This window comes from Falco peregrinus, chromosome 2 (assembly GCF_023634155.1).
Source record: "Falco peregrinus isolate bFalPer1 chromosome 2, bFalPer1.pri, whole genome shotgun sequence".
Lineage (NCBI taxonomy): Eukaryota > Metazoa > Chordata > Aves > Falconiformes > Falconidae > Falco > Falco peregrinus.
Genome location: NC_073722.1, coordinates 57,183,884 through 57,205,643, shown reverse-complemented (window position 1 = coordinate 57,205,643; position 21,760 = coordinate 57,183,884). Strand labels below are relative to the sequence as shown.

Below are 21,760 nucleotides of genomic sequence, written 5' to 3'. Positions count from 1 at the left end.
GTGTGCCTACTTTTGCTTTCCTTCATCTCAGTTTTGTGCTACTTCTGTTTTACGTTACTATCACTTCTTTCCTCTCTCATCTGAAATTTTTCAATAGAAATGATATTTTTTTGTTCTAATACTTCTGCAAACTTCCTGTTTTTTTTCAAAACACCCAAACTTTTAGGGCATGAAAGATCATCTGCTATCAAAGGTATTTCAAAGAAAAATTATATCCTTCAGCTGTAAAGGAAGAGGAGAATGGCAATCTCTCTGCTTTCAGGTGCCATAAATTAAGACTTGACAGACTGTACATCCCAGCTGACCTCAGAGCTGGATCAGTGCCCAGAGAGCAGAGGTAGTCTGCAAAATATGTAGCACCCACTCATGAAATGCATTGTAAAGCTGAAATAATATTTTGAATTATCCCCAGGCAGATGCTAGAAACCATGGATGATCTGGCATAAGAAGTTCCTTGTGTTTCTTTTTACAGTTTGGGGGAACTTTTAACAGCTGGTTCACAACAACGAGTACAATACCTGTGCTGATTTGAGAATTACCAAAAATTACATCAATTAATTGAGATTTCCACCATGTTCTTGTTTCAATATGTAGACAGATGTGTCGAAGCAGAAGCAAAGTGGCTGTCTTTTGCACTAAAGAAGGTAAGAAAGTTCATATAAACCAGTTGTTTTTCAAAATATGTTGAATTACTTTAACAAATGCAGATGTTTAGTACCGATTAATTCTGAAATTTGACTACACTTCTGAAACATCCAGTTTTGCACTGGTTTTTTTCCTATTCAGTTTCATCAGCTTTTCTTATTTTTTGACTACAAAGCTGCGTATTGCAGTAGCCTAGTCCTGCTCCCACAGAATGAGTTTTGTCAGCAGTCAGGTTCCAAGAATTAATTTGATAAAACTTCCTGCTGAAAATATCCTTCCCCACCACAGTGGTTAGTAGGGTATCTGCCTGGGCGTTGAAGCTGTGATCTGTTTAGGTGCGAAGCTCAAGGGGACAGAAGAACCTGAAATAGAAAGCTGCAGACTAAATCTGTAGGCACAGCAGATTGTGCAAGTTTAAGTGGTTTGAAAATGCAGAAATTCTTCATCTTCAATGAAATCATGTTCTACAGGCAAGGGGAGCTTTGTTGAAGAACACTTAGATTATGAATTAGCTCGACACAGGGAAAATTAATCACAAAGCGTGACCTACATTTGGGAAGCTAATAAAAACATTTACTTACTTATCAGGAAAAAAAAATAAAAAATCATAGGAGCCTGTCAAAGATGTTTGCTTCTAACATACATTGCTTTAAGTCTACTTAAAACCTCTTGCCCTCTTCAGTGAATACAGTAAGAATTACAAGTTACAAATAACCATGTCTTCAGTTTATTTCCTCACCCCTAATATCCTGCAGATATATGCAATAGCAGCATACCGTGCCTTGGGAGGCTGACTGCAGAAACTGTTGGTGTTCTTTTGTTCTCTGAATCAGACCAAGTATAAACAGGATAAATAATATCTGCCACCTTACAAATCCAGAATATAAAGTGAAGGGCTAACTGTTTCAGAAAAGTAACTGTCTGGCCGATGGGAATCTGGTATAATTTCCAGTGGAAGCAGGTTATAAAGTAGAACGGACGGAGTACTAAAATGTCTTCAAACACTCTCCCTCAGTAATTTCCACAGGGAAAGCAAGCTTGCCGCCGTGTAGCTGAGTAAACGGTGTGACATTCACCCCACACCCATCTTACAGAAAGCCTTACTATTACTGAGCAGATTTCCCAGAAGTGGTGCTTATGGATAGTACAAAGTAGCCCAAACACATTTGCTAGCTGACAGAGAGACAAGGATAAACCCACGAAACTTTCCCAAGGGCAGCCTGGTAGCTCCTTAGAGAAAGGGAGTCAGGGTCCCAGGCTTAGCTTGGTTAATATTTCAGGCTCAGCCGGCCAAAACTAGTAGGAGGAGAGCAAATCCTTTGATATAAAGAAGGGATGAAAATGGCTCAGTGTGTTTGATATTATTGTGTGGTTGTTGATGACTTTATTGTTCAGTGTAAAATGCATGACTCTGCTAATATTGCTTTGCGCCCGGTTTTCTTGTAGAAGGTCTTGTATGCACCGCTTTTGTCGTAAAAAATAACTCTGTTCTGCATCTGTTCCTTACTAGACTGTGGCCGTCGCCCAGCTGCTCGCATGAACAAGAGGATCCTTGGTGGCAGGACCAGTCGCCCAGGCCGATGGCCGTGGCAGTGCTCCCTGCAGAGTGAGCCAAGCGGACACATTTGTGGCTGTGTTTTGATTGCAAGGAGATGGGTTTTGACAGTAGCACACTGCTTTGAAGGGTGAGAGGGCTCAGGTTTACTGTTCGTATAAACTTGCACGTGTGAATTACCAAGTCCTCCCTCCTCTACCAAACGCGCCAGGGCTAGGTGATGAACTTTGCAGAACTGCAAATCAACAAGGCCTGGTTTTACGAGACTGAAAACCAGAAAGTAAATGGTATGAAACAGCATTAGCTTAGGTTTTCACATGCTTTATTATTCATTGGTGGAGCCTCTGCTGATGAAAGCTAAAGATGCTGTGACGTTCAGCAGGAAACAGAAAAAAGGAAGAAGACCAAACCACTAGTCCTATAGCTCTTATACCATTGCCGTAGTTTAAAAAAAATCATTTATACAGCACCAGCATAGCAGTGACCCTGGAAAAATGCTATGGACATTAGTAAAAAGGAAAACTGAGTAGTTACAGTGCAACTTGCATATTGAAGTCACTGCCTCTTCTAATTATAAACACTCCTTTATTAGGATTGCAACCATTAAAAAGTCAGTATTAATCACTACTTGGTGCCTCTTAGTACCTGAAGCCCTGTGGTGGATGGACGGTCTGGAGCACAGTGAAGGTTTATGTGTCTGAGGACTTGTCTTGGTCATTGTCAGGTTTTTGGTGCTAACCATCATTGCTTTTTAACGAACCATAGATTTTGGAAGGAAGTTTACCCCCAAAACTTTTGGAGGTAATAAACTCAGTTCATTACCTCATTTCTTTTGTCCTGTACTGAAATCTCTCAAATTGGTTCCTAGAGGTAACTGAAATGTGTGTTTTCTGCTATAGTTAGCAAGTACTTTTCTGCTATGTGGCTGTCATCAGTGATTAATCCTGCCTTAAACTGGTACTTTCTCATTGGAAATTATTCTAGACTGCACTAAACACCTTTCTGTTGAAACCAGCAGAAACTCTGTGGTAAGCAAATATCTCTTGACTGATACTTCTTTATAACATCATAATCATTTCCTTTTTCAGAAATAATTTCAATTTTGTCTTATTATTTCTGAAACACCGAGTTCTTTGGTATATCTTGCTTTTTTTTTCCTTTTTTGCTGCTTTTTTTTTTTCCCCTCTGGCTCTTAATGGAACATGTGGTAGGGGCAAAGTTTGTGACTCTTGTGTCCAAGCCACAAGACGTCAGGCAGGTGATAGTGTTGAGTATCCCCAGGTGTGAGGCTGTTAGTAGAAATGCTAGAGCAAATAACATTGGAGAGACCTCAGTTCTGACTACCACATTGTATCAAGCCCTAAGGATGTTCAAGACTAATTCCATTCAGAGAAAAGAATGTAATAACCAGAACCTTAATAGATAAGAACTAGATAATCACATTTTGGGCCATTCACAAGGAATTTCTCTTCTTTCCCCATCTATTTTTAAATAAAGCTGAGAACTTTTTCTGGTGATCTAAAATAAAGGGTGGGGTTTAGATGTAGATCCTTCAGCAATATTGGATGGCTACCAAATTTCATGTTAAGAGATCTGTCTCATTAGTGAAAAATAAGCAAGCTGTCAAATTTATGAAGTGAAAATTCTGCCATTTTTGTTAAATGCAGGAAGACTGCTACTGCATTTTGCAGCTGTTCATTTACCACTCGTTTAGGGCTATACAACACCTATGTGAGCTCAGAGTATTACGTGTAAAATATCTCGCATTTGTATTCTAAATGCCTTAAAGTACTAAGATATTTTGGTTTAGTAATTCATTAAGGAGTTATATGAACTTTTCTTCCTTCCTGCCCCTTTGAATAGATTTGAGGGTATGTTCACAGTGGCCTGAAATCTTTAATTTCTTCTTTTATATAGCTCAATACAGCAACACCGAGATGATTCTTGATGCCACAAAGCTTTCCTGATACAAAACAAACTTAAAAATTTACAAACCAACCAGATAAGCCATCAAAACAGATTCTAAAGTGCTCTGATGCTTTACATAAAATGCTCCATTTTGTGAAGTATTGTATGAAGTTCATGTGAAGTTTGGGATAGAAAACATGAGGACCATATAACAATAATGCAGCAGAAAGTATTAATGGAAATAGTCATGAATATTTGTAGAGGGCATAAAGGGAAAGAGCTACATTAATCATTGTGCTCTTTGCTATAGTACAGACCCCAGAGTTTCATCAGGATTGTTCTGAAATGCATTACACCAAAGAATCCATGACATGAAGGTTTTTTCATGACTGTAGGACAATACATTCTGGCTGTGACTGCGCATTGCTCTGAGCAATGCTTTTTACAATGTTCATAAACACAATAGCATATGTATATACTTAGCACTTAGTCTTGAAACTTTATGGGAAAAACTCGCAAACTGATCATGATGATAAAATGATCATTATGGTCTGAAATATCAGAATTTTCATGTAACTTGGGATAAAAATAACCTTTATGTAGCAACCAAATCTCTTTACAAATGATAGAAATTACAGTCCTGTTGAGTACTAGGAAAAATTTTGCATGCTTCGTTTTACACTGCTTTGATTAAGCTCTGAGCTTGTCCAAGGTGCTTAGTTACATGGAAATGTCTTTCATCAGTTGTGAAAAATGCTGACTTTTTTGAGGGTTTTTAGAACCACAGATTAATTAGGAACCTGTGACCAGTTACGATCAAGAGATTACAGCTTCGAAGCCTTTCACAAAGTCTCTTTTCCTTGCATGTCTCAACAGACACTAGTTCAGTCTTCCCATGTCATATGCATCTTTTTTTTTTTTTAGTTCTTGTATATTTACTGAAAGAGTCTTAAACAATTGGAAGAGTCAAAGTAACCTTTGATCTTAGGCATAGGAAGATTGCTTGGCACAGACTGAATGCCCAATAAATAAGGGACTTTTCCCATGGCTAGCATAAAAGATTTAATTTTCTATTAGAATTGCTTTGAGACTCATTTGGGATTTCAGCTAGACTCACTGCTGTCAGCAGCATACTACTGAACAATATTGTCACCGTCGAGAAATCTGTACGCACCCAACAATGAGCTTGTGAGCATCCAAGACTTGAGCAGGATCCAAGGGATGACTTTGAGAGCCTTTGGCATTTAATACAGCAACTAATAGATGGTTATGATCTTCTGAAGGTGTGAGCTTCAGTTCATTTGGTAACAGGCAGGAAGGAAATGGAAAGCATCGACTTTTGTTGCTCAGATCTCAGCCATAAGTACTGATGCCTAAGTATTCGTTTTTTCATGTAGCATTTGTATCTGCAATGGTTTGCAAAGTGCAATATGCAAAAAGCGAGGGAGAAAAAATTCTCAGGTATTTTAGCTTAAAAGAATGCTCTTGATTGAAATTTCCCATTTTTTTTTTTTCTTTTTTACAAAGGCGAGAAAATGCAGCTGTTTGGAAAGTAGTGTTTGGGATTACTAATCTTGATCATCCATCAGGCTTCATGCAGACCCGACTAGTGAAAACCATTATCCTCCATCCACGGTACAACAGAGCAGTTGTAGACTATGATATCAGCATTGTGGAACTAGATGAGGACATCAACGAGACAAGCTATGTAAGACCTGTCTGTCTGCCCAGCAAGGACCAGCTGGTTCAGCCAGATACCTACTGCTACATCACAGGCTGGGGACACATGGGCAACAAAAGTAAGATTAATATTTCTGGGACTCTTGGAAAAACACATTAATCTTCTACAGAGTTAATCAAATAAGTGATCCCATTACAAAGCTTTATCCCTTTATACTATCACTGGACCTTATTAAATACTAGAGAGCTGTGAAAAAAAATACTCCTGAAGGGATCTAGTCGTGACTACAGCTTAGCTTTTTCGTATCAGCAGCCTGAATTTATGCTCCTTAATCCTTATAGACAAGCGGCCTGATTTTCAAAAATGTTGAGGATCTAGAAACTCCTATCAAGAAAGGCACCTGACTTAGTTATCATTTTACTGGTTTAGGTTGTGTTCAGAACTGTGCTGAGAAGGTGTCTGATCACTGGGGGCTGGGGTGGGCAACGTTCTTAGTTCAGCGAGAGTGAAGGGCACTGAAGGCATTGGCATACAGGCTGAATGAGCATTTTCTTGAATCAACGCTTAGTGTCACTTTGGATTTGTGACACAATTTATTCCATCCAGACATAATCACAAGTGTTGGTTTTGTCTCTCTGAACAGCGTGTTAGTGTGTTTTCTTGTTCTGTGGCCACTGCAATCACTGGGTCCCATGTCACGAACAGCTGTCTTACGTAAATCTTTGTCTAAACGATTCTGCACGCATCGTGCAAAGTATCCTGGCCCCAATCCTGTTGGCGCTCTAGCCACTGTCTTTCTCCCTTAGTAACTTCTAGGGAAGGCTGCTGTTCTGTGCACTGGAGGAAATTTTCCTTTCCGTATTGCTTCAGGTGGGACTTTACCTCTAGTGGCTGGGTTAGATGTGTAGCAAAAAATTAAATGCACATGTGAGGGATAGGCTGTTTAGTAGCACCTCTACCTACCTAAAAATACCTTTTACATAACAGCAGGAACTTCCTGCCCCAGAATGCTTCTGCCTCACTAGTAAGGGGAGAAAGGTTCTTTATTCTCGTGTGGTCAGCATTGCTTTTAAAGGTTTTACGTTGAGGCATCAAAACCCGTCATGGCTACACAGCTTTTAGTTCTTCATGCCCTATGCTGAACAACTTTCTTTACAATTTGAGCTCGGTCAGCTCTTTAGACTAGGAAGCAGCCCTTCATTATGTCCTGAACGCACAAAAATAATTTTACTAACCTTTGAATTCCGATTCTCTGATTCTGATTCCCTCGGCCAAATTTACCCAAACCTAACTCAGAATGGCTGTGATTATACCGAGCTTTACCATGAGAGACACCAAGCAACAGGGAGATCCTGCAACAGAACACTGTGTCAAATGCCTCCTCCACCTCCCTTGCATTCCTGTTTTCCAGCCAATACTGCCCTCATCTTAAAAAGTTCCATACCATATCATGTAAAGGTGCTCTCCCTCCTCAGTGTGAATGCACAACAAACGGCAAGTGTCACACCAGTCCCCATGTGCTTGGTCCTTCTCCAGAATGCAGTACGTACACTCCTGACTCAGGAGCATTTGTGCTAAAGGGGGATTATTCTTTCCTTATATTTATTATATATATATTACTATTTATAATATATAAAGAGCCATCATAGCTAAGTATTTGCACGTGTATAGTTTAATGCTTAATTCTGTTTTTCAGTGCCTTTCAAGCTTCAAGAAGGAGAGGTTCGCATCATTTCCTTAGAACAATGCCAGTCATACTTTGACATGAAAACCATCACTAGCAGGATGCTGTGTGCCGGCTATGAGTCTGGCACTGTGGACTCTTGCATGGTAGGCTTCTCAGGAGAAAGTCACAGCCAAAATTGCTTTTAGAAATCAATTTTTTTAGTGCGATGTTTATTAGGTATAGCATACTTTATCTGCTGTAGGAATGACAACAGTCTATTTACATATTTTAACCCAACTTTTGTAATTACTACTGGTGTAATCAATTGATGATAATGAAATGCTGCTTGACAACTCTATGGTTTCTCTGTGTTAGTTAACTTTAGACTATTTCTTTTTCATTCATACAAGCCTTTTGGAAGTATTTTTTTGTACACATATAACAAGGACTAAATACTGGTAATGCTGCATGCTGCTACATAGTTCAGCAGAGCAGCCAGCTTTTACAGCTGAGTTACTAAAGGCAAACTGTTATAGGAAATGAGACATAGCTTTAACCATGTGACCGCTGGCCACACGTAGCCCCTACAGACTTTTTTCTCTTTCACGTTGCAGGGTGACAGTGGAGGACCACTTGTGTGTGAGCAACCTGCAGGGCGCTGGACTTTGTTTGGTTTAACATCTTGGGGCTCTGTCTGCTTTTCCAAGGTTTTGGGACCTGGAGTTTACAGTAATGTGTCACATTTTATTGAATGGATTGAAAGACAAATATACATCCACACCTTTCTGCTAAACTAGCTCCAGATGGTAAGAACTCTGCTGACAGCCAAAAGAAAAAAGGAATCAGCACTTCATCACCGAAGACTCTGCAGTCCAGAAACTCTATGAAAAGGAGTTTCAAGTTCTGTCTATTCTTGTTGTGGAGCTATGGAATATGCAGTGTATGTTAATGGTAAACTCTCTGCTGGTGAACATACTTTGGGGTAGAATTAATCATCCTTTTGACTTTTACTTAACTGTGTTGTGGTTCTATTCCAAACACAGTAAAAGGCTTAAAAGAAAAGAATCAGCCACTTTCTGCCTTTCAGCTATTCAAACTAAGCAGTAGCACAGACTAGGAAAACCTTTTTAAATAGCCTACTTTAATACTATTCAACTAGTAACACGTGCATTTTCACTCACTTGTTGTCATGAGGAATGAACTCCGTGCGTTCAGATGGCACTGACAGGATGTATATTCTCAAGGGCAACACCAGGCACGGCCTCACCACATGCTGGAGGGTGTGGAAGAGATCGACGTGTTTGTACGTCCACGTGGCGCAGGGCACATCAGTGTACGCGTGCAGGTCTCCAGAGGCACGCAGCTGTGTGCCTCTGTTGTGCCTGAACTCACACATTCTGTCCCTCAGGGTGGCTGACTTGCAGGGGCGTACCCCTGTACCATCCCGGCTCCACAGCTTCTGTTCCCAAAGCCAGCCTGGGTATCTCTGCGGGGAGGTGGAGGGACCGGCAGCCAACAGACCCATAACTACCACCTGAGGCACCCGACACCAAAAGTTAGTTGTTCAGACTCTTTGGACACTTTCTACCACTAATTTTCTGAAGCTTCCAATGGTTTAATGTGTCCAGGAAAACACCCACATCCTGACAGCACCACACCAATTGGCACATTTATCAAACCTATGCCCCGCTGGCTTTTTTCCCCATTTTGTACAGTGCATTCAGCCTATAAAGCATGCACTGATCATCTCCAGCCCTCTGAAACGTAACAGGGTTGGCAATGCCACTGCCAACAGTTTCCCCTCCTACAACATCTCTTTTCTAGTACCCTGCATTCAAGTTTCATTTTGCTTAGCAAGATCATACAATTTGGAGAAAGAACAAGGCAGAAAGAAATCTGAATGACAGAACTCTCAGATTCCAGCTTCTGTTCAAAAAAATACTAGACATACGTTAAGCAGAGTATAACAGCAAATGCTCAAGTGCTTGGTAGCCAGGTGGCGGAGTGCACTGGGCAGCAGGTAAGAGGCTAAGCCTTGAATCCAAGAAAATCTGGTTGAAAAACATTACAGTGGAGCTTGGCACTTCCTGGTGCTCGAGGGGAAGCGTGCCTTACCGGCTGCTGTAGGTGACATCCTGCACAGCTCACAGCTTTTGGGAGGCCACAGTAGGAGGAGTCAGGAACCTGAGGATTACAGGATGAATTTCACGTTTAAAATTTGGGTGTTTTCAGTGCTGTGCCTGGTCCCCGGTGAATTCAGCCTAAGGCATGTAATTACCCGCTCTGCTACCTCTGGCATGCCCCCATGACAACATGGCAGGGCCTTGTCAATACCGTGACTGCCAGATGTGGAAACATGCATTAAAAGCGCTCACTAACGGCCCTTCCAGGTACTATTAATCACATTATAACTACTCTACATAGATCTGACCATTGCTTTAGTCAAGGTTTACCTCTTATTTCCGTATCTTCTCCTTTAACATGCCTAACATTAGACATGCACTCTAGACAGCATTATTAATAAATATTCCGTATTTATGTTATGGATTCTGAAACTCTATTTAAGTGACTATTATTGTACCACTGTTTCATGCTCGGAAAGAAAACCCTTCTAGGCTTTACTAGGTTTGGGTTTGTTAATTTTTCTTTTTATATATTAAAGATTTTGTTTTTACTATAACATCAACGCTTTTCTTCCCCCAGCTATAAATGAGAGAAAGCAGCTGTGACCATGTTTTTCCAGTGCAAGCAGATCCCAGATGAAGCAGGTTATCAATGACTTTGCCTCAAAGGTATGGAAGCTGGAGCTCTGTCTCCCACTTCAGCTTTTCCCTGGGGCCAGGATCTCTGCAGCTGTCGGGCAGTACGGGTCAGAGTCCTGGAGCCAGTTACGGGGAGTCAGGGGAGCAGTGGGCCCGGGGCGCTCACAGCCAGCCCACCCCTGACCCGTTCGGTGACAGGCAGGTTTCAGCCAGGTCACTTTTCCAGGAGTAAAAACAAAGAGGCGCTGTTGTGAACGGCACAGCCCAGCCTGCTGTGCCTCCGCCAGATGAAGCGGTTACCAGCAGCTTTGAATTCTGTAAAGCACTGGAGTACGTAGAATGATTTCATGTAGGTGTTACCACTACCAAATGATAATATGTAATTACACATTTTAATTAACGCGGTTTGGCCTGCTGCCAGTTTCCAAGCAGTCTCTCCCAGGAAATGAGGGAGAGCCCTGCTTTAAACACACATGGTCCAGCCCCCTCCTGTATGGGATAAGGAATTATAGGCAGAGCCCCATCCCAAATGGCTTTAGGAGGGAGCAGCTGGGTCTTTTCCTTCGCCACAACTCTGTCTGACACAACATTCCATGTAAAGAGGAAATTTGTAATTTTATAAATGTATTTTTATACCGTTTTTTTAATGTGTGCACATGAAATAGGCAAACATACTCCTTCCACTGTACCAAGCCTTTCCCTGTGTGCTGACATAACGGCTATGACCACAGTTACGCTGTTTCTCTTACAAGTGTAGCCTCACTTTAAAGTAACAATTGTTGGTTTTACTTCCACCACAGCTGTAGCTCCAAATGGAAGCAATGTCACACAGTCAAGCAGATGTGTTTCTTTCTAGCTGTACTAATAAAAATTTACAACCATTTTCCAAATAACTTCTCTGTTGAAAAGATGTTTTAATCTTGAGAGAGACGCTCGACGATAGCATGGAGGTATGAAGTTACAACTTCAGCAATAATGCCTAACAATGCCTTAGAAAGGTATTCACATACCCTTATCCAGCTTTTTTAAGCAGCCCTCACAGCCCTGTTAGCACTACACCACCTGTGGAGGTTCTGGCACTAACACCACTGTACAACTTCTAGTTTCTTCTGCATGTGTGCTTCCAGTACAGAATATTACACCAAGAACACCACCGTCAACGGCTCTGGACTGAAAAATCTGAAAAACTAAAGCTGCTATCAAATTTCTCTGAACACGTTTTGTTCTACAGCTTTCCTCAGGAATACAAGTAGTTTGAAATAACCAGTTTTAACCGGTACACAGCACTTCAGCAACATGTACACGTGCTGAAATCAAAATAATAAGCATACAGAAACATAAAATAGTTAAAACCTGCCTTTCCACTGCAGTCAACAGTAAGGTATCCAGGACCACGAGGGCAAGAGTAACATAAACAGAATAAAGCAGGAACAAATAATACAAAACCATACTGTAATTCAGCTATAACAACATTCTTAACACAGTTGCATTTGGAACTTGTCCGTCAGCCTCTGCAGAGAGCAAGGGCTGGTCTGACCGTCAGCAGAGCCAGAGCAGGCAGGAGCAGTGGGTGCCCTGCCTTAGCTGGTCTTCGGCCTTGTGCTGAAGGCAAAAACACAGCTTGGGTTCAACGTTCAGCTCAAACTGTGCCCCAGGTACAGACCAAAGCTCACTGTGCTATGAAAATGCTATTTAAAGGCTGTGGCTGACTGCCACCTGTGAATGTTTACCGCAGGTGCAGCTGCTGTGAACAAAATAAATAAATTTAAAACCCATATTTTTTTCAAATCAAATACTGCACATGAAAAAGTGAGTTCAAGCTGCTGTAGGTGTAGCTACAAAGTTTGGGGGAGTTGAAGGTGGTTGTTTTGGCTTTTTTAAACTGACCATCAAAAGTGTAAATGCTGTGCTTTCCTTCATGACATCTGGAAGGCACCTGTGAGATGATCTTAAAAAGCTTATTTTCAAAATGGAAAAGTCAGGTCACGCTGTGCCTAAGTGCAGGAGTGCAGAAGCAAGCAGGAGACTGTGACGTTTCCAGTGCTACAATAAAATAAAAAAATAAAGGAAACACTCAACTGTTAAGAAGCAAAGGGACAGCAATTTGTTTGCACCCTTCATTTGGCACCACTTCAGATATGGCCAATTAACATTTTGAAGCTTTTATTAAAGCCTCACTACCCTCATCTCCCCTTCAGTAAAAAACAGCAGACAGCCCATACATATTTCTGCTGTTTGTTTACCAATTCAAAAAAAAAAAAAAAAAAAGCGAAAGAGAGAGAGGAGAAAAAAGAAAAATAAAGTTTTACACAATGGATAATTTTATCCCTTAGACTGCTTGTTGAAGTCCTCTAAAAGAACACAACCTAAGCAGACAATTGCAAGCAACATGCAGTATCAGTGAAACAACACACCAAGAAAACAAACGTGTGTGTGTGTGTGTATTTTTTACCACTTCAAGTGGTACAATAGTACTCACAATCTCAGCACAGATGAACTTCTTTTAAAGGGATCTGAAGTTTCAAGGCAACCCACAGGCCCTGGCACCTTGGAGACCCAGAAGTGATCTTCGTGCAATTTAAGAATCCAGCCCGACAGCCTCACTGTGCTAAGCAGTCTGAGTAGTGGGGTGACAAGGCCTGTAAAAAGCCTCGTAACAGCAATTTACCTGTCCCAGAGGCATTATGCAGCTGGCCCCAGGTCTAACAGGTGACTGTCACTTGCATTTCTTCGCATTTCTTCGTGTAGTTAGTTTGACGTTACGGCTCACAGTCACAGAGGATTTTGGAAGATCCTACTCTGAATGCTTACAGCTTTTGTATGATACACAGGCAAACTCCTGAAACACAATGATCAGGTACCTGCCAAATCTGCTTGTCAGTTCCGCTCCTGCAGCAGGGGCAACAAGAGGGCAGGTCACAGTGTTGTCCCCCAAACTCCTTTTAACAATGACAGGGAGAGAGCTGAGCCCAGCACTCCCTCAGGTCACTGCGAGTCCTAGAGCTCCTCCATGAAAACTCAGCGTACCTCAGTCAAAGACAGCCACAGACTTGCAGAACCGCAGAACACAACAATCTGTTCTCTGTGGCCACAAGTGAAAAGAGGCCACAGATCTAAGGTGCAGAAGAAACATTCCCGTGAGACAGCAGAAACACAACCAATATTTGACTCTGAGGGCAGGAAACCACTGGCCCGGCCCGGCCCTCTGGCCCTCTTTACAACAGAACATCTGCTAGGAGCGGTAAGAGTAAAGCTGAGCCCGCCTTGCGGCTGTGGGGCAGGGCAGATGACTTCCCAGAGTCCCAGGAAGGGCTCCTGTACGATTCTGCCCTTGTACCAGCTGCAGAACGTGCTGGCCACTTTGCGTCTTCCTCTTAGGACACAGTTCCCGTGGTTTGTAGAGAAAGCTGATGTGCTCCACTCAGGACACCTGGAGGCCACTCCTGGCAAGGTGCCTCCCACAGCAAGAAGGATGCTACAGACAAACATCTGTTAATCGTAACTGCAAACCAACATGCTTGACATGATCTCTTAGAATTTGAATGTCTGCCATCACTTCAAAGGTCCACACTAACCTGATGTTAGAACTTAGCAAAAATATTTTGTCATATGTTGAACCGAATTAAAATAAAAATAAATATTTGCATAAATGGCTGTCATCCCTGGCTCCTTCCACTATTTTTCTTCTACAGGCTAAACAAAAAGGATATTATTCTCCTCACTAACACCAGGGATGGAGTCTGCCCTAATTATATTCTACCTTTCAAAAACAGAACAGTTTCAAACTTCTGGTAACATGTGGTGACTTGCATTTGAATGAACTTAGCATGCCCTCAGTATCTGCCCTCCATAGCAGCAGCTGTCTCAGACCTCACAGCGTTTGTTTAAATTCTTTCAGAGATCTTAAAAGATGTGAAATATGTAATGTTGATCACTGACATGGAAAGCTCATGGTTCAATTAAAAAGCAGAGCCCTTGCCCCAAACATGGTGCCTAAAAATAAACGACACGAATCTTTGCAATTTGAAAGCAAAAAGTTTTAGAAAGAAACAGAACCAAAAAATGGGCTCAATGCTAATAATTCATTAGCAGCTACACTTTGAGGAAACTGTTTATTTCAACAGGTGCTAGGGGATACAAACAATTTCCTAAGTTCCTCCATAAATTGGCCCTGTAACTTTTGAGAAGTAAAAGGAGGCAGTATTTTAGACAGCCTGGAATACAGCAGCAGCCACACACACTTTAGCCAGCTTTCGTGCAGAGCACTGGGAAACCGGCAGAGGCAGGGTATCTCCAAGATAGATGAGCAACACAGCTCAAATCTGGCGTATGCAACGGGTCATACCTTCTTCTGAGCACCCTTTAGAGATACTGAAGCTGTTTATAATAAGAGTCTGGAGGAATGGTAAAACACCTGAGAGTGAAAAAGGGTAATGCAGCTAGAAACTGCTAGAACTGCTTATTTATAAAAGACGACCTGAAGACAGACTGGAGCTACCCACAGCCACCGGCAGACAATTCTGCAGTGCAGGCATGAGGCAGAGTTTAGAGCAGTCAGGCAGCCAGCATCTAAGTTGGGTGAGGAGGACAAGAAGTCCAGTCAGTGGTGATGGAGATGAAATGGCACATGGAGGCAAGAAGGACGGACGCAGCAGGAGGATGAACTATCATGGAGAAGACAAAAGGCTGCAGCAGGATTTGCTCTTCTAGTGGAAGAGGAAGGAGAGGGAGACATGACACATGTGTCTCATCTGGGCTGTTTTTCTGGCAATGAAAATTGTGTTTGGCCAGCACTGAGATGGCCCGTGCGATAGCCTGGTGAACAAACTGGACCACAAGGGTTAAAACAACTACTGTATACACACACTGGAGCTGTCTGGCAACAAGCCAACCAGTAACACTACCTCCCAGCCCTTCTGCTAGCATCATACTTCAGCAACTGGTGAATCCCAGGGAATGCTAGGATATTTTAGGATAGCACTCCAAGGGAGCAAGTTGGCTCACCTGAACTGGATCCTGCAAATCTGTGTTCATGCAATGTCCTGTGACCACAACACCACAAGGTATTATGCAACGTTGCATACAAGAAATAAGCAGTACGCAAAGCCTACTGTGTGAAAAAATATAAAAAACAACCCATCCATTTAGATGTTGAAATTACTGAAAAGCTTTATAAACAAAAAAGCTTTTAAGGAAATGTGTGCATCATCTACCTTGGCTGAAGAAAACAAAACTACAACATAGCATAAATCAGCAGTTATTACTCTTGGGGTTAAAACAGTTAGCACTCCAACTTAGTAAAATACATTAAAGCATCTTCTTCACACAAACCAGAATTCAATCTGGCTTTGTATGCTAGAGACAATGCACTGCTGGCCCCTCCAGAAGCACACACAGAGGCTTTGGCACACGAGTTATTGGCACCAAATGTGTCTGAATTAGTTTCCTTTGACGAATTCAGAAATTCGGTCTTTTCAGAGTTCAAGCCATTTGTATTTCCAGACTCATCCTGAATGTCTGGTAAGGAGGAGGTGTCCTTCTCATCTCTTGAACAGGCCTGAAAAGGTGGCTTACATGTTGGCAAAAGACTGGCAATGCTTTCTTCCTCTGATACAGCACCTGTGGCTGAGCTGGAAGACCCAGAGGTAGCCTGGAACTCCGCTCTACAGTTTACAATGCAGTCATCTTTCCATCTCTTAATTGCTCCCCTCTGCTCCTCAGGGGTCAGTCTGTCAAGGTGCTTGGCTCTCAACACTGGAGACGGAAACAATGTTCCTTGGAGAACTCTCAGCAAATATCTACAAAACAATTTCAATAAGCTGTTTAGAAGCAGACTCGAAACTGTTTCCAGCAACACTAAAGGAAACCAAACACCATTTAAGTAACCCTGAGGCTGCAGCAGCCTCTGCAAGTTTTCACAGATGCGGTTTTGTGAACATAAACTATAAGGCCAGCAACGGCACCAGAACATGTTTTACAACTGGCATTTTCAAAGACAGATACCGATCTCAGGTGTTTCCACTTTTTTGTCCTGAACACAGTTCTCCTACAGACTAGTTACTGCAGCAATGTGCACTTGCAACTTCAATGAAGGGCCGGGGTCCCAATCACACTGAAAGTGGACCTTTCTGCGTATAGTCAGGCCCCAGAAAAAAGGTAGTAAAATCAGTGTGAAGTTTAGAGTTTCCCTGGCACTTCAGTGCAGGTATAAGGAGAAGGAAAACAGCCCAACCAAAAGGTCCTAGAGCAGCCTTTATCTGTGTATTTGTCATGTAAGGGAGATTTACTGTGTGTGAAGGAAAAGGCTCTACTGTCACCACCTGAAGCCAAGCCGAGAGCAGGGACAGGGAGGGAAGAGCCTAAGTTTCTTGCACCTCACGGTTTGTTCTTCTGCTGAACTAAGTATGAACCAAAGCTATCAGTCATGATCTCCGGCGAGTGCAGCAAAACCATGGCTGGCATGCCGAAGACACAGACTGGGACATGTTCAAAGGGGCCTCAAATACTTGGTGGCTACTGCAGGCACCTACAGCCGCAGCTCTGCCAGCTTTCCTGCCAGTGGCAACTCACACAGCCTGTACTGCACCACTTGATCCAGAAAGCGTGCTCAGACTGTGCCTAACGATATAAAGTGATGCCAGGTGAGGAGGAAATGGCAGTTACTCTCCCCAGTAATTCTCTCTGTATCTGTCTGTGCAATTCACTTTCAAGACCCACTCTTTCTGGAATGATATGAGAGGGAGAGAGACATAACACAGAAGAACGAACAGATTAGCACTGGAGGCCCTTTGCTAATGGGCTACAGACTTGACTCACGTTCAGCCTGTGAAAGGAAGATGGCTGTGGCTACTAAATAAGACCTAGACTGAGAGTTTGATGAAGTCTCTGTCACTGCTTTCCACACACTTTCTCTCTGTTGGCTCATTCAGGTGTCTCCTTGCTCAGCATGCTGGTGTCCAGGACCTCAACCTAATGCTCCTGCCTTTCCAGGGTGAATGAATGACTTATCAAATTTGGAGTTACGACTTATTCAGTGAGGCAAAATACTTAAACATTAGGCATAATAAAAATACAAATCAGGACCCCTTGCAGATCTGGTCAGCATGTTTCCAACCCACAAAGAAGCCTGTGTATGCATTCTTCATTCTGAATAGTCATATATATATATAAACGACATAAATTTCAAACAGAAAATGGTTTCACAAATAAACACAGACTGAGTACTTCTATGTATAGTACATTTTAAACGGTGATTACTAATTTAACTGATTTATAAACTCTGTGGTTGCAGAGATTACTGTTTTTTCCCCTCCAAAGACAATATTTAATATAATACAAACCATATAATAGAAATCCAAAAGATCTTTATTTTATTTACTGAAATTTGCTTTGAGAACATGTCACAAAAGAGCTGTCCTCACATGGCTTGGTCCGGTAGCTATGACATTTTCTTTACATTGCGGGTGAGGAAGACCTCTAGCCAGAGAGATTTATAGCATCACTGTCTCAAAAAAACCCTCATTTTGTTAACAGCAATCTGTAACTGTGAAAACAGAAACACACCTGGGTAGCAGAGCAACACAAGTAGTGAGGAGGCAAACTAAGTAAAATACTGGGTCTGTCATGTGCTTTTCCATGATCCAGTAAGAATTTGATGGTGGGTTGTGGGTTTTGCAGGTTGCCCCAAAAGCCAGAGTGAAGACAAAGTAAAACAGGATGCTGCCAACTGTAACTACTGTATGTATCCAAGTCTGCAATTCAGAAGAGGAAAGAAATCAGATGTAAGTCGTAAACAGAAAGACCTGTAACATCTGTATGTGGGTAGACAGGCATGCATGAACACGCACACACTCTTCCCCTAAAGATAGCTGCCTAACGTAGCAGGGAATATGTCTGTTCAGATAATATTCCTGATTTTATACAGAACGGTCCAGAAGAATGGAGCCTTCTTCCTACAGTTCACAGGTAACCCAGCCATTTAATTTTTTTGAATAATACTGAACGCATACTTCGTGAAAGACGTTTTTTGTGCCATCTGCCTTAGATGACCACCTCATCCGCTGGCAGCAGAGAAAGCCTTCTCAAGCAAACTGAGGCGAGGTCTTCACATGACACCACCCTTATATATCTTGCTTGAGACACTGACTAACTGTTCTACGCTGGAGTTTTCCGTAATTTTATACCTAAATGGCTCTAACAGTTACTATGGAAACAACACTGTCATTAGTCTGACAAACCGCCGACATTCGAAAATGCCAAATCAAACCTATTTATGTAATGTTTTCTTATTCAGAGCACAGATAATATTCATGCTACCCACATATTCTCAATAAAGACATTTTTATCACTGCTGCCATGCTCCAAAGAGAACAATGAAAGGACTGAATCATAACTTGAAATTTCATCCATTATGAAACAAACCCAAAAAAGATTTTTTAAAAAAAAGACAGAAAAAGTAAAACCCATTAATTTGTGTCCTTCTACTGTAAATATTACTGTATTTTCTTTAAAATCATGAAAAATAGCCAAGTATTACCCTTGCAAGGGCTGTAAATTTCTCCAAGCTAATGCAGATGCTTTAGCTTGTGCAGACTGAATTAAAAACTGGAATAGCATTCTGTAGCATATTGGTTCTCTAGTTCTGGTATCAAAATATACCCCTGAATTGTTTATCCTGGCCACAGAGCAGACCATCAGTTTCAAGCATTCACAATCAAAAGTTCACACTCTTGGCTTTGAGATGCAAGCTTGGGAACCAATGAAGGCTCAGTAGATCGCATTTGCAAAACTAAACTGGTATCGTCAAAACCGCCGCACCCTAAGAAGGCAGGATCCTGTCATTATTTACAAATAATTCTGAGGCCAAATTTTGTTCATTTTAGTTACATGAGTAATTCTATTGGCTCCAATGACAGGTGTATTAGGATCACACTGTCAAATAAACAAAATATTTAGATTTTGGCCTTTTTATACTTTTTCCTGTTTTGTAAACGGAACTCTTTCTTCTGATAATTGTAATGAAAGCTGTATGCACATACTCTAAAGTACTCACCACAGACTTGCACTCAATGAGAAGGTGAAACAGTATTATGAAGAGCGCTGCTGTATTTATGGGGTTTCCAAATGAAAGAATGTCTATGTCTGAGCCATAGTAAGTCTGTAAAGGAAGACAGCAGTCAGTGTAATACATTCCTTAGATATAGTCCTAATGCAAAGCAGCCATTTTTCAATGTACTGAAAGTATTTTCAATTCCATACATATTTGCATGCACACAGTTCAGCTCAGTTGCAATCGTAAATCTGTTAGTACACATTTATTTATGAGGGAGTAAAATCAAACACTCCATTCTCTAATTTGCCTGGGTTTTAGTACGTCAAAATATATAAATGTATTTCATATCCAGCACTTACAAAGTAAGGCACAAAAAAGCAAACGAGACTTTGGTAAAAAGCATCCAGCAAGGTCATCCAGAAAGGTGAAGGCAAGTAAGCCTGTAAGAAAAAAGGATAACAGCATTGAAGTAAATTGCCGCACCCTTAATTAGCATTAATTTGGATCTGGGGAAAGATTATCTGCAGAAGTAATTCCAGTTACGTTTCCCAATGAAGAGGCACCTTTTGTGTTATGGTAGTAAGAATAAAGAGCTTACTCCAAACACGTAGCTAACTGTTAGTATTTAAATCAGCAACCAGATCTGCGAGCTCTGATCTTACAGTTGGTTCTGCCAGAACAGACCTACCAGAGCCTTACCTAAGTGAGTACTAAGGAGGGGAGAGGGCTAGGGGACCGTGAATTACCCTAGCAGCTTACCATCACTGAATGCCAACTCCCACTTTCTTCTATGTCCACCCCCTTCTTTTTGGTACATGGGCTGCTGCCTCTTAATTTGTGCTGGCTGACTCCTCTGTGAGCTAACTTAACTCACCAGAATGTAAGAAATCAATTCACATTTCTGCTGGAATAACACATTGCTGTTTTAGTGACTTAAATCAGCCCCTGGAAGGATCTGATGGGATAACCAAGCTGGCACAAGGAAGGCCGTTTAATTATGTGGGTGAAAACAGGGAACAGGAAGAAAAGAAGGAAAAAGCGGAGAAGGAACAAGCCTTCCTCACACAGCAGCACCAAACTGTTACGACAGCTCAACCACTTAGGAAACCACAGTTGCATGTGCCCTGGCTGAGATGCAGCCCATTCCTTCAGGCAGTAAATTGAGACAGCACAGGTGAGCAGTCTAGGCACCCAGCACTTCCTCTACAATTAGTGGAGAGAGATAGGTTTCTCCAAAAAGCCATTCAGCCCCTAGAAGAACTGAACTGCTCTCTGGAGGTGTGGTGTGGGAAACTTTATCTTCTTATGTGCCTGTCTGGGAAATGCTTTAAATTACTGAAGATGAATACAAGTTATTGTCCATTTTTATAGCTTGTACAGGAGGCTGTGCGCTTGTGATATCATGGTGCAATATTGTGATACTACATCTTTTAAAGCATTTCTCTTTCTTCTATACTACACTTAATTCAAAGCAATTATTTCACTGTGCTTCCATGCATGAAAGGAAATGATGTACTACTTAACAACTCCAACCACAGAGCAAGGCGATGCTGTGCTGGAAAAAAGATAAAAACTCTGATAAGGGGAAAAAGGGGGGAAAGATAAAAACTTTTGCATAATGCAATAATTCTGATTATGTTGCCTGAAACCCTTCACCTCAGCTCAGATGACCGTACAGATCCTGAAGATCAAAACAAAGGGCCAAACACCGAGCCTTTCTGACATTAACTTAGTCAAGACGCTGTGATTGACAAAGCACAGACCTGCTACAGCCGGTCTGCAGAGGCTCGGATCAATACTGGAGGAGTACTTCATTTTGCAGAAATATTGTAAACCAAGCAACATAAAATATTTCAGGGTATGTAAAAAGGAATGCAAACGTCCACAAACAAACAAAACAAGTTGTCCCCTCACTGTATATCCTTCCTTCCCTACTAAACCAGACCCACACTTCTGCCAGGCGAGCCAGCACAAGCAGATCAAACGTTTAATGCAGCGCTTGTTAGAACAGAACAGAGTATTTCAGTTGGAAGGGATGTACAATGACCATGTACTTGAACTGTCTGACCACTTCAGAGCTGACCGAGGCATTGCAAGGGCACTGTCCAAATACATCTGAACACAGACAGGCTTGGGGCATCGATCACCTCTCTGAGAAGCCTGTTCCACCATTTGACCACCCTCTCTGTAAAAAAATGTTTCCTAATGTCAAGTCAGTTATTGAAAGGCTATGATCATAAAGAAAATGGTGAATTTTAGGTGACTCATATGCTTAAAGTTTCCTCTCTAGGGGCTACTATCTATTTTGACTCAGGCTCAGTATGTCACTGTCTTCGATTTTTTATTATAAAAATATTATTTTAATTGTCAAATTAAAAAATGATACAATTAAAATTATGCTACAATTCAAGCTAAGCAAAGCAGAAACCAGGAAAAAACCTACTGATTTATGTAGTTTTGATTTAGAAACTATTCCCAGCTCCCTGCAGTT

General features: G+C 41.6%; 2 protein-coding genes across 6 annotated transcripts in view; one reads left to right on the top strand and one right to left on the bottom strand.

Moving 5' to 3' along the window:
* The window catches only part of CORIN (corin, serine peptidase), a 149,382-nt gene extending 134,059 nt beyond the window's left edge, over positions 1-15,323 (top strand). The window contains exons 18-22 of the mRNA XM_055797035.1: positions 595-644; positions 2,156-2,330; positions 5,636-5,907; positions 7,486-7,619; positions 8,070-15,323. Of these exons, the coding sequence (XP_055653010.1) occupies positions 595-644; positions 2,156-2,330; positions 5,636-5,907; positions 7,486-7,619; positions 8,070-8,252 (814 nt within the window). The 3' untranslated portion in view covers positions 8,253-15,323. The remainder of the gene's footprint in view (positions 1-594; positions 645-2,155; positions 2,331-5,635; positions 5,908-7,485; positions 7,620-8,069) is intronic.
* A 135-nt stretch (positions 15,324-15,458) lies between these two features.
* The window catches only part of ATP10D (ATPase phospholipid transporting 10D (putative)), a 51,511-nt gene continuing 45,209 nt past the window's right edge, over positions 15,459-21,760 (bottom strand). For 4 of the 5 annotated variants that reach the window (XM_055797032.1, XM_027779341.2, XM_055797033.1 and 1 more), the window contains 4 exons: positions 19,629-19,709; positions 19,270-19,374; positions 17,781-17,968; positions 15,459-16,015 (listed from right to left, as the gene is read on the bottom strand). In XM_055797032.1, coding sequence (XP_055653007.1) covers positions 15,499-16,015; positions 17,781-17,968; positions 19,270-19,374; positions 19,629-19,709 — 891 coding nt within the window. In that variant the 3' untranslated portion in view covers positions 15,459-15,498. The remainder of the gene's footprint in view (positions 16,016-17,780; positions 17,969-19,269; positions 19,375-19,628; positions 19,710-21,760) is intronic. The other variant, XM_055797034.1, reaches the window with a different exon arrangement.